Here is a 12,606-nt window from a genome sequence, read left to right as displayed (position 1 = left end):
GAAGGTATGGAGTGATTCAGCTCTGTTTAGTGTAGCCTTTTTTTTCCCCATATCTATCTTTCATCAAAGATTTTGTTCCCATTTCCCAGATCCACCTCTCAGTAAAAAGAACAGAGCCTTCGCTATAGCTATGTGAGGTTTCCTGATTAAGGTAGATATATCCACCTCCTTATCAACCTCATCTAGATATATCCACCTCCTTATCAACCTCATCTAGAGCTTCAACACCCGCTTACTGTAGGTTGGACTTCCCCTTTTCCATAAGGGATGTTGCCCTGCCTTGTAAAGCTCATGCCAGACACTTTCTTCCACTGACTCTGCCCCATTAGCGTGAGAAGTCTTTACTGGAAGAGCTATTTCTCTTACTTCTTGGTACTTGTCCTTCTTTTTTAGTCTCATTCATCTGAGACAAACCTTTTCTGGTTCATTAGGAAGGAACAATAGACCAAATACACAACTGAGAAGGACTGAAACCATCTGACAGTGTGTTCATCCTACATATATAACTCTTCTGGGAAGATAATATTTGTACATGTAGCAGAAGCAAATCTGAAATCTTCAGATTCTTTCTCTATACAGCAGCACCTAAATGTTGTTTTCTTTACTATCCTTTCCATCCTTCCCATCTGCTCCTGGGCAGCTAGGTGAGTTTGTTCTGAGCAGACCTGCTTACTCACCACCTCTCCTTTCTGCTCTGTTTCACAGCAAAATGCAAGAACCATCCCCCACCGCTGCTGGCAGAGCAACCTTAAGCTAAGCTCACTGCAGACCATGCCACTGTGCATAGGAACATCGAGCCTCCCAGAACCCAACCCCTCAGCACTTGTCTGCCAGTTTTTAGCAAGTAGCTATGTATAGCTCCTCCATTACATTAGATTATGTACATTTTCTGCTTTTTCTGGGTGATTTCCCTCTCCTTCTCATGTACTCCTGCTGCTTATCACCTAAGGAAAGTTGTTAATTCCTTCAATTTTCTTTTTTTTTTTTTTTTTTATAATTTGGTTTCTAATAAAATGTATTTGGTGATATTTCCACTCACTGCTGTTCTTTTGTCATGCAGTTTGCCAGTGTGCATGTCAGGTGCCACCTGAATCACCCCAAAACCAGAGTTGCTCAGGGGTACAGTTAGAAGAGTTATTTTCTGTCCTTAATACAAAGAAGCAGCAGTGATATGACAGACACTGTATGAGCTGGAGGAGGCCCTGTGATATCCACAGGTTGTCCTATTTGTTTGCAAGCATTCCATCTTTTCTGTAATTAACTCTAATTTTTCTTTCCTGGTAGAAAACAATCAGGCCATGGCTAGTTGTATCCTTGCTGTCAGTCTAGGACAAGCCACAAGGACTGTGTGTGTTTGATGGGGAGGGAAAATGATGGCCATTGCCTTTATTTTGCTACAGGTGAGCTTTGGTTGGCTCTCCTAGAAATAAGTGCTGTTGTGTTGCCTCAAGAGTTTGCATATACTGCTGAGAAGATCTTGTTTGTGAGCTGGCTTTGGACTGTGCGGGTGGTTTCCATCAACAGGTCATTCTACCATCTGGCTGCTCCCAGGGTCTCACTCAGAGACAGAAGTCCAGCCTGTGTTTTGACTTGTTCTGCCAGACCAATCAGACCTAGTAACCCAGAATGGGGATTCCAGGGTGGCCAGCCATCACATGTCCTGCCAGAAAAACCTTGGCTTGGCCACCTTCCTCTGAAGGGCCAGCTTGGCTCTTGGCTGTTCCTCTGTGGTATTTGAATGCATATGACACAAGCTTGTTCCCGCTTAGCTGAAGGCCCAACCTCTTCTGTAAACCAGAGCCCCTATTTCTTTTTGAACCCAGCTGTAACACCAAAGTACACCGTGGAGCTGGCCTGTGGACTGGGAGCAACCATCCTGCTCATTGTGGTGCTGATAGTCATCTATCACGTTTATTGGCTTGAAATGGTCCTCTTCTATCGGGCTCATTTTGGAACAGATGAAACCATTCTAGGTAAGGAGTTAAAAGGCCTATATCTCTTTTATCCTGCTACAGGACAGACCTTTTGTTTTTATATAGGAATTTTTGTATAACCTATTTTTAACCCTCTTCACAGTGTAATGACACTTTGAGCTTCCAATTCTATACCTGCGTTTAGTTGTATGGGTCATTTTAGAGGAGGAGGAGTCAGGCTTGAGTCAGGGGAAAGGAGAGAGAGAGAAGTCCTCTGTCCTGTCTGCAGAGGTGAAAGGTGGATATATCAGGCTCCCTGGGTCACTGCCCGCTGATGGCTACGTTTCACCCAATCCAGATGTTCAAAATAAGTCATCAAGTTTCAGGAAGTCCCTGATTTCCCTAGTGACTCTTTGTAAGGATTCATTAACCCAGAGTGACTTGCTTTAAAATATGGGAAGGCATCCAAAAGGATGGATTTGGGAATCACCCTTCTGTCCTCAGTTCTTCCACTGTGTTACTGGGAGTTCATGTCTTGGGACTCTGAGCTGAGATATCGTCCTCTGTAGGATGAGGAGGGTGTTTGAGCCCTTTCAGCTTGTGAGATGAACCTGCCAAGGGGGTGCGGCACCTCTCAGAGGGTGTAGACAGGGCACAAGCCTCTGTCTGGAGGGACTGCTCATGTAGATAGACAGCAAGGGAAGAAGCAATGCCAAAAGACAAAAGCACTCTGGTCACCTCGCTGCAGTCTCGTGCCTCCAGCAACCCAGCGGTGCCTGAGCAGCTGCCCCTTCAGGCCGTGGGCGGTCAGAGAGGCAGCGCGGCCGGAGCGATGGGAAGGGGTTGTTGAGGTGCAGCTCCGGGGCTGGGCGGGAGCCTTCCTCTCTGCCCTTCCTCCGGCACCAGCCGCGCAGCGTCACGAGTGCTTGTGCCCTCTGTGTCTCTGTGCCCCCCTGCCCAGACGGGAAGGAGTACGACGTCTACGTGTCCTACGCCCGCAACGCCGAGGAGGAGGAGTTCGTCCTGCTCACGCTGCGGGGAGTCTTGGAGAATGAGTTTGGCTACAAGCTGTGCATCTTCGACAGAGACGGCCTCCCCGGGGGAAGTGAGTATTTCACAGGGGGCTGCGCTCCATCCACATCCTCTCTTTATTGTTCTTGGAGGTAATCGGTAGGAACGGGCCTGTCCAGATTAACTTTATCCTTTAGGGTTTTTCCCCCATCTCCATTAGTGATCTCTTGTTAGTATCTTCCAATGTTTTTGCTTTGTGTGATGGTGTCACAGATGCTTCAGGCCACCAAAAAAGGCTACGGTGGGCAAGTGGTGATTGTTGGTCATATCAATTGCTCTCCCCAGGAGTGATGTGGAGGAGCGATTGATTTATCAACATGAGAGAACTGGGCCACTGACCTTCATGCATACCCTCTGAGCTGCCTTAAAATATGCAGATAAAGTCAAGGCCAGAAAGAAAAGAGGCAGGGGGAGTGTGACACTGGGCCAGATGTGTAGCTCGCAAAGGGTAATGGCGAGTGCCTGGTGAAAACCATGAGTATCTGCTTCAGGGAAGTGTGGAGAGCACCTTGCCAACATCAGTGAGAAGATAACTTGCCCTCCTAGAATGCCTCCCACTCACGCTCGTTAGTTGGAGTCTGTGTCTAACATGGCATACAATTAAGTTGCTGTAATTAAGGGCACTTTGTTGCAGCTAATGAGACTATTCACTAAGATGCAGATTTTTTTTTTTTTCCACTGTTTCAAGCTAAATCATACAAGATTCTGGTTGCAGCATCAGCTGGAGGCATGCAGGGAATCACCAAGGATGAAAGTTTGTGAAACTCTCCAGCTATGGACAGTCACATAGATGACACAACAAGGACACAAACCTAGCGAACACTCTCAGTTTCCAGTGTCCTGGGGTCGAGTTGTCTGTACAATCCCTGATACCTACTAAAAGTTCAAAGCATGAACTTCAGCCAGTGCAGACTGCCCTGCTTTGAAATCGTGGGCTTTGATGCAGATGGCCCTGATGACAAAACCTGTGCTTTGGGGTCCCTTCTGGGTAGCACAGGAGGGACTGCTGGAGTCCCAGCCCAGCTGTGTGACAGAGGGAGCAGAATCAGTCTGGGATCTGTTATCTTTATGTCCTAGATCATTGCTAGGACACAACACGTCTAAGTTTGAGGGCAAATAAATACGAATGTCTCAGGGGACAGGGAGACAGCTGCAATCCTGGTGTTGTTCCTTCTAGGGAGAGGGTGGATGATATGGCAGAGCACCCTCCAGGCTCCATTTCTTTGATGCCACTGCCAGGCTCAGAGCAGGTTTGCTCTGAGCTGTTCTTACCAGTTGTTCCTCATGACATATGTCTCTCTCTTGTTGGCCCTGCTACTTCTTCCCAGCCTTCCCCCTTCCCTTTGGAGGATCTGATTTTCCTCCCAGATTAGCTCTCCTGGGCTCCCGGCCCTTCACCTCACCCTGGGAGAGCTCCCATCCCTGGTCACTGTGGCGATCCCTACCAGCCTTAATCCCGCCCCAGCTCTCCTGAGCATTCCTGGGGTGGCTCATCATTGCACTGCCATTTACAATACTGCTGGGGCTTCTCTGGTGCTTCTTAGTCGGGATTTGACTAATCTCCTTCATGGAGAAGCACAGTGGGACAGGGAGTAGCTTTTGGAGGCTGGTGTAATGCTTCCCTGTGTGCATCTGTCATGGGTAGAGAATTCTGTTGTCCTCGATGAAGAAACAGTGGGAGATGGATTATCCTGCAAGTTTGCTGACAGAAACGAATCAAACGTGCTTGACAGCTAAATGAAGTTGCCTGTCAGCATTATTTTATTCTCCATTTTATTTTCTGACCAGTCAATGAAGCATGGGAGGTCCTGCAGCAGAGAGTGCAGGCACCAGGATTCACACTTACAAGGAATTTTCACATTAATTACAGAAAAGCGCCTAAGGACAGTCTACCTGCAGATGTTAGAAAATCAAAGAGGTTCCATAGTTACTGTGACATGTCTCCAATTTGAAGAGTGTCACTTTTGGGACACTTCATTAAAAGTCCACGGAGCAGTTTACTTGTCACTTCGAGAAACACCCAAATCTGCTTTCATCAGTGACAGCAACAGGAGCAGCTGGATGAGTAACAGGAGATAGGAGGGTGGTCTTTCCAAAGCCAATTAACTCATGAGGACACTCTGCCAGAGGATGCAAGTGTAGGCATTCAGGCTTCCCAACACCTCTTCAGGCTGAGTCTTTTCCTTGAGGTCTTGTGTTGTCCAGCTGTCAGATTTCCTACTTTGCTCCAGAGAGAAACTTTCTGGAGACTTTCCACTCTCATGAGAAGGAAGCTAAATCTGAGCCTACCAGAGTAACCCTGTTGGCCATGTGGCATCCTCATAGCACTGGTGTTGTCACTGCCCTGTGTTACAGTACCTTTTAGATGTAGCTACTTCAGGCATCTCCACATAGCGTGCAGAGGAGGAAACACGTCTGTAGGCAGCCTGGGACTGGGAATAGAAGATGGCACTGTATGGGGTAGTGAGTACCACCCATGGTGTAGGAGGCCCTGCCTGGTATTGCTTGCAGGGTTGGGAAGCACCAGTATAGCCTTCTAGAGAGGGCCTCCAAGGGCTTTTATGGTTTCCTTCAAGAGACATCTGATGTCAGGCTGGCAGCTGAGCAGCATGTTCTCAGCCATCACTAACCACCTCAATATTTCTTTCTCCCAGTTGTCACAGACGAAACCCTGAGCTTCATCCAGAAAAGCCGACGTCTGCTAGTGGTCCTGAGCCCCAGCTACGTCTTGCATGGGACACAGGCCCTGCTGGAGCTCAAGGCTGGTCTAGAGAATATGGCCTCCAAGGGCAACATCAAAGTCATTCTAGTGCAGTACAAAGCCATCAAGAAGAGCAAGTTAAAGGAGCTGAAGCAGGCCAAGACAGCCTTAACTGTTATTAAATGGAAAGGCGAGAAATCCAAGTATCCAAAGGGCAGGTTCTGGAAGCAGCTGCAGGTAGAAATGCCAGTGGAAAAAGTTAGCAGGCGTTTGAGCCTTGACAGGCTCAAATATATCCCTGAAAAATGTTTGACACCATCAGAAAACAAACTCCCCAAACCCACAAGTTAGGCTAGGGAGTGGGGAGGAACTCAGGGTTTTTCTATGAAGGACTGTGTCCCAAGCATTTCAGAGGACATTCATGCCTTTCTGCAGCTTGTCTTGTGCTCTGGCAGTAGAGAGACCAAGGATGCACACACCTCCCTTCTGCAAATGCATGTTCTTGTCAACCACAGAAGCCCTGGGCTTGGGGTCTACATTTTGGCCACCCAAGTGGGCCACAGCCAGCACCTTGTGGTAGCATGGTATTTGTGTAGGCCAGTACTCCTAGATCCAGTTCCTATGGGACCTTTACTAACATCCAGGTCCATCCTCCTTTCTTCTTTTAAGTGGTTTCTCTCCAGGGTTGTTGGTCCCTGTTGCAGAGGCTGAGGAAGAGCTTTAAAAATGGCTCTAGTATAAAGCCTTTCATATGTGTCCCAGCTATATAGTCTTGATCATGGTGGGATCACAGATTTCTCCTTCAGTGGGGGGAGTGTAGACTCTTGAGACTCCTCACCTTTGCTCCCAGGGTTTCTGTAGGGGCAGGTGCATTCAGATAGTTAGGCAATGTGAAATGGCTGTTACAAAAGCACTAAAAAAGTAAAATAAAATGAAACACACAAAAAAAAAATAAAAATAAACCCAAACCAACCAACCAAACAAAAAAACAACCACAAACCCAAAACTTCTGCTAACTAGGTACTCTTTGTATTGTAGAATTTCTGCTAATGAGTAGTTAGTTTCTGGGACTCTGCATTCTCCTGAGTACCTCAGGTCCTTTGGGCTGCAATGCTCATAATCAAGGAGAAATCTCTCTCTAGTACAGGCCATGGAGCATGTCAGAGAGATACTTTTTTGCAGAGTAAACTCAGGGACTCCACAAGCACTGCAAGGAACCCCAATTTACTACTGAACCCACCTACTGTCTCTGTGCTGCTGACTGTGGGAAAGCATTATGCAAGGTACTGCCAAGGCCTCTGGGGTGACGCTGGATATACGTCCAACTCTTCAAGAGACCTGCAAACTTGTTTGGACTTATTAAAAACTACTAGCTCTGTCCAGCTGGGTAAAACTATGAGGAAAAGGCTGGGAGAGTTTGAGTGGCTCAGCCTGGAGAAGAGAAGGCCCCAGGGAGACCTTGTTTGGGCCTTTTAATACTTGAAGGGGGCTTATAAGAAAGGTGGGGACAGACTTTTTAGTAGGGCCTGTTGCAATAGGAAGTAATGCTTTTAAATAGTTTTAAACTAAAAGAGTAGTTTCAGACTAGATTTAAGGAAGAAATTTTTTACAGTGAGGGTGGTGAAACACTAACACATGTTGCCTGGAGAGGTGGTAGAAGCCCCATCCCTGGAAACATTCCAGGTCAGGTTGGACAGGGCTCTGAGGAACCTGATCTAGTTGAAGATGTCCCTGCTTATATTGAAGGGGGCTTAGACTAGCTGACCTTTAAAGGTCCTTTCCAACCCAAACTATTCTATGGTTCTGTGAAGACTCAGTGTTCTCTGCCTGCATATGCGCAACATCAGCATTCATAATTCAGGGTTCAGGTTTAAACTAGTCTTGGCTTTAGAAAGCAACTCTCTGTCCATCTTATTTCCAGCTCAGAGCTGCAGAACAGAGGATGTATCTCAGCTTCTGCAACCTTTGCACAAAGTGGAAATAGTAAATAAACCCCTGAGTACCAGTCCTTGCTCCAGTGGGTGGCAGCAGGCATAGGAGAGGACCTGGTGAGTTCACCCCTAGCAGACAGCCTTTTCAGACCAAGAAGGGGAGTGTCCCTTCCCTTGTAGGACAGACCAAAGCACAGCAGGACCCTGGTGTTGACTGGTACTGCTGTTGACAATGTTTTCACAGAAAACTACAAGCTCTGGGGGTGTCTCCATACTCCTGTGGCTCCCAGTGCAAGGCCCTGCCCACTTGTGGAACTGAGTGTTCCTCACACTAAGTGTGTGCTTGGGTGTTGTTGGTAATGGTTGCTCCCAAGTCGCCTCTGGCTCGTGCACTCGCTTGGCTGGTGTCCAGCAGGTGAAGCCCACCCATTAATTATGGCATTAAAAAAGTCCTGCCATTCGGACTCTATGCACTATTCACTCAGCTGAGCAGGGGGGGTTGAGGGCATCCCAGTAAAGAGCCCAGCCTTAAAGGCATGAGGTTGAATCCTGGCACCAGTGAAGCCCCTTTCTCATAGCATCTTGTGATTAGTAATACTGTTGCAAGACAGCGGGGAGCCTCAGCCACCCATGCCGTGGGGCAGGTACTGTACAAATGTGGAACAAGCAGAGCTGCTTTCTCACCTTCCTCTTCATCCTCTCCACTCCATGTAAGCTTTGCTGTAAGCAGGTAAAATTGCAGTCAGCTTCAGTGAAGGCAGTGGAGCTCCTCACCTGCTCAGAGGTGCTTAAAAGCTTTGCTATTACAAGCTTATCACTGTGGCTGTCTGTGGAAGGACAGAGAAACTTCCCACACTCCAGAAAGCTTAATTTCTATGAGATAGCACCCAAAACCATGCTCAGCTTTGTGGGGCCCTTGTAACGGTGTCATTTTGCCCAGCTTCACCTTTTTGTTTGTGTTTTCAGCATCTCTGTAATCAGCTGCCAGCTCTGCAAACAGAGGGAAGGCCCTGAGGCCAAAGCAGAGCTGTGTTAGATTCCAATTTGATTTTTAAAATAATGACTCAAAAATGTGTGTAAATTCAATTAGCGTCCCAGACCCCGTCACATCACATCTCACTTTTGGCTCTGGTACAAGGAGAACTTATGCCTATGTTTTAGTACATCTGATTATTTTAGGAATTTTAAACCGCCTCATTTAGTTTGCTGATTTTATTCAGAGTTTTCTGAATAAATAGTAGAGTGGGACTTTCTCTGCCATGCATTTCAGTGGCCCTTGGTGCCACTGCAACCTCAGAACAGGATTACTGGCAAACATCAGCAGAAGACTCACAAGGCAAATGGTGTGATGCTCCAAAGGGGCTTGAGAGATCCTGGGGGAGCAGTGTGGAAGGAATAGCACTGGAGCAGTCTCTGCTCCCCCAGGAGCTTTACCAGTGGCTTTGCTGGGAGCTGTCAGGCCAGGGGCAGAGCCCAGTCCCAGCGTAACGCAGGTCTGCGAAGCACCTCAGATATGCCATTTCATCCTGTGCCACCTGTGGGTTCCATTACAGGATTCTGTCACAGCATCTGTCTACTTCAGTTGATTCATTTGAATTTCTGTGCTCTAACCTAACATTTATCAATATTCAGCTCGTGCAAAGTTTCTCATTGTTATTTCATGGTGAAACAGCGTGGCACAAATTGGAAAAAATATCCTTCCCCCCATGCCATTTGATGTTGTAAAGCTGTTCCAGAGTTTACCCTTCTCTTTTCTGTATGTTTTTGCCTTTGTGTTATTTGATCTGTGAAGTGTCAGTATTTATTTTATTTTGCTTTTCAATAAACCATTTTCACTTTTGCATTTCAGTCCTTGTGCATTTCTCATAAGTATACTCATAAGTATCATTTTCCTTCCCATTACATCTGCAAAAGGTTGTCAAAGACAACAGTGCACAGTCCATGCTTCAAGATCATTTGGGAACACCTCCTTAGAGGGGAGTGTGTTCCTGGCTGGTTCATGGTGTGCCTGCAGAGATCCTGAGGCACCACAACTGCTACTAGGGCCATGCAAGCAGAAACACAGAGACACAGAGCATTCAAATATCACCCGACAGTGGACATGCACACGCAGTCTCTGACTCGAAGAGACACACAGTCTCTGACTCACTCAGCAATCACAAGATAGAAAGATGTGAAGGAAACATCATCCCTTTTCTTGAGACACCAAGCCAGAGTGTTGAACAGAAATCTTGGAAATCTCTCCTAACCACAGAAATCAAACTTGCTCTTAGGATGCTTTGCCTGTCACCTTCCAGGTAGCTGGGTAGAAAATGTTCATTCAGCTTCCTATTTTCTGAACTAAGCCACATTCTTGGCTTTTTCTCATGTTTGCACTCTAGCAGGGAAGTTGAGAGAGAGCCTAGCTCTTCCCAACCACTACCAAAACAAACACTCTTGACGATCTATGGGTTTGGGGTCTCTGGGGTCTGTGACGCTCCAGCTTCTATTGGGCTGGGACCCCCAGCTGCGTGTTTTTTCTAATCCTCTGTTACATCTCTGGGGTCCATTTTAGGGGAGACATAAGGAAACCAACAAAAACATGCAAAGTCTCTGTAACCATTTAGTAAAGATGGAAGTTTTTTAGTATAAAGCAGATATCCAGGAGTATCAAACTTCCAGCTCTGTTGGTACCTAAACCTCACAATGTTGCTGCTGCTTGTCCCATCCTGTGCTGTTGGTGTCTCTGGGAGGATCTGTCCTGCCTGCACACCGTGAAGGGCCCACTCAGGATTTTTCATGATCTGGGATTACATTGTAGGCTGAAAAACCCAAAGTACTCTGATCAGCCAAGTCTAAGTTCATCCCATTCTCAGGAATAAAATCTATCTTTGGGAATTTGAGCATTTTTCACTGCCAAAAAAAAATGTTGAGTGTCACAAATTCAGAACTGATAAAACCATCACTGCCAGCTCAATCAAAACATTTCATTTCTGCAATGTTGGAATCATTCACGTTAATGGAACTTGTGCTTTCTGAGCAGGCAGGTAGAATAGGTGACCTCCCTGGGGCTGCTCCTGCCAACGTTTCACTCTGATTCCAGTTTCAAAAAGAAAGACCTTTCAAACCAGCAAAGGCACTTTTTCTTTCACAAAATGTTGAAGCTTGGCTGATTTCAAAATAGATCTCAATCAGAAAGGTTTGAATGAGGTCTGGACTGAGTAAATTGGGAGATGGCTGCCAATTCTTTCTGCCTTTGAAATAGGGTAGTAAGAATGTTTCATGGCATTGACAATTCTGACAGAACTGACTTTAGCGTCTGCTTTTGGTTTCAGTGAATTAGTTTTCCCGTGTGTATCTAGGGCAAAAATCCCTCCAAACTTGTATACAAGAAAAAAATACTCCAAATAGTTTAATTTAAACACCAATATTATGTTAAAGAACCAAAAAGTACCTTACTTTCTCTATTACGATCGTGCCATTCAATCATTTTTTCTCTCCCAAGTTCTTGGTCACCAAATATGCCAGTGACAATGAGTTTTACAGCTAGTTGTATATCTTTGAAGAGAAAAAAAAAAAAAAAAAACATTGCTCTGTACAATACTAAAAGAAGATGGATTCAGGTGCACCACGGTGCACCTTCTGCTCTGAGGTAAGGAAAGAGACAGCCACGTGTTGGAAGAATAAGAGGCAGAGAAGGGGAAGTATTTTTGTTTCTGTAGAAGACCAGTGCCTGCTGGCAGGGAGGGAGAGGGATCTCCAGACTGAGAAATTGAGGCTTTAGCAGTGTGAAAGTCAGTGGAGACAGCAGGTAGCTCTTCACAAAACAGCTCTTAGCAAGACATTTCTACAAGGTTTTTTCTCACTGCGTGTGCAAGAGCTCTTACTCCAGTGCTCCTTCTCCTGCTTGAACTCCACCTTGTCCCCAGGTCCCTATCACCTTGGCTTAATTTGCTAAATGCTACAGCCCAATTAATTTTCGTCCTTCCCACTGCTCACCTGTTAGCCATGACACCTTCAATATGCTTACTGCATCCCCAGCCATAGACAAGTTCAAGGGCATCCTTCAAGTTTGCTGCTTTTCAGCATTCGTAATAAAAAAGGTGCTGCCTTTGCCTGGCATCATTTCAGCTGAACATCTTGCTGAGCTTTACAAACTGCAATTAATCCAAGAAATGCTTTGAAGGACAGTATTTTAACCCTCTGTCATGGCTTGGGGAACTGATGGAGAGGTTTAAGGATGATATTTATGCTTTCTAAGTTTGGAGGCTTAAATTTCTAGATGAGAGAGCGTGAGAGGGAGGGAGGTGGGTCTCAGCCTTGGCAGTGTGGTCTATGGCGTGTTTACATGATCGCTCCATTTCGATCCCCCCATGCAAAGAGCTGTGGGCTGGTGGTTCCTGACCAAGACCCGCACTTTTCAAACGCCTGCAGTTCCTGGGCAGCAGTGGTTCCGTGCAGTGCAGAAGGCAGGGTACAGTCCTGGTTTATCTGGCTGTCCTGGTTTCTCAGTTACCACTTCAGCTGTCTAAAAAAAACAACTGTGATGCAAAAATGTCACCATTGCTCCTGCAGTCCCTGCAGTCAAGTTGAAAGTCACTGGGTTTGTGCCAGGTTTCCCTCAGTGGGATTCTGAGCAGGTATGCTACTAAACAGCTTCCTTTAGCCTTTCTCTCCCTGCTCCCTCCCTGTGCACCCCAATTCCTCTGCCCTTGCACTCTTAGATACCACTGAAGCTGTGTTCGACTTCATCCAGAGGAGCCGCAGGATGATTGTGGTGCTGAGTCCCGATTACCTGACGGAGAAGAGCATCAGCCTCCTGGAGTTCAAGCTAGGCATCATGTGCCAGAACGCCATCGCCACCAAGCTCATCGTGGTGGAGTACAGGCCGCTGCAGTGCACCCACCCCAGCATCCTCCAGCTGAAGGAGTCCGTCTCCTTCGTCACCTGGAAGGGGGAGAAGTCCAAGCGCTCCGGCTCCCACTTCTGGAAGGCCCTGCGGCTCGCCCTG

The 12,606-nt window shown here is 46.7% G+C and overlaps 1 protein-coding gene across 1 annotated transcript in view; it reads left to right on the top strand.

Annotated features, from left to right (window-relative positions):
- IL1RAP (interleukin 1 receptor accessory protein) overlaps nucleotides 1-12,600 on the top strand; it is a gene marked incomplete at its 3' end in the record, with an annotated part of 31,297 nt that extends 18,697 nt beyond the window's left edge. The window contains exons 8-10 of the mRNA XM_008941322.1: nucleotides 1,824-1,973; nucleotides 2,875-3,018; nucleotides 12,320-12,600. Of these exons, the coding sequence (XP_008939570.1) occupies nucleotides 1,824-1,973; nucleotides 2,875-3,018; nucleotides 12,320-12,600 (575 nt within the window). The remainder of the gene's footprint in view (nucleotides 1-1,823; nucleotides 1,974-2,874; nucleotides 3,019-12,319) is intronic.
- Nucleotides 12,601-12,606: the final 6 nt, after the last annotated feature.

This window comes from Merops nubicus, unplaced genomic scaffold, assembly GCF_000691845.1.
Source record: "Merops nubicus isolate BGI_N331 unplaced genomic scaffold, ASM69184v1 scaffold17575, whole genome shotgun sequence".
NCBI classification, from domain to species: domain Eukaryota; kingdom Metazoa; phylum Chordata; class Aves; order Coraciiformes; family Meropidae; genus Merops; species Merops nubicus.
The sequence above is the reverse complement of the archived record's forward strand: the minus strand, read 5'-3'. Positions and strand labels throughout refer to the sequence as shown.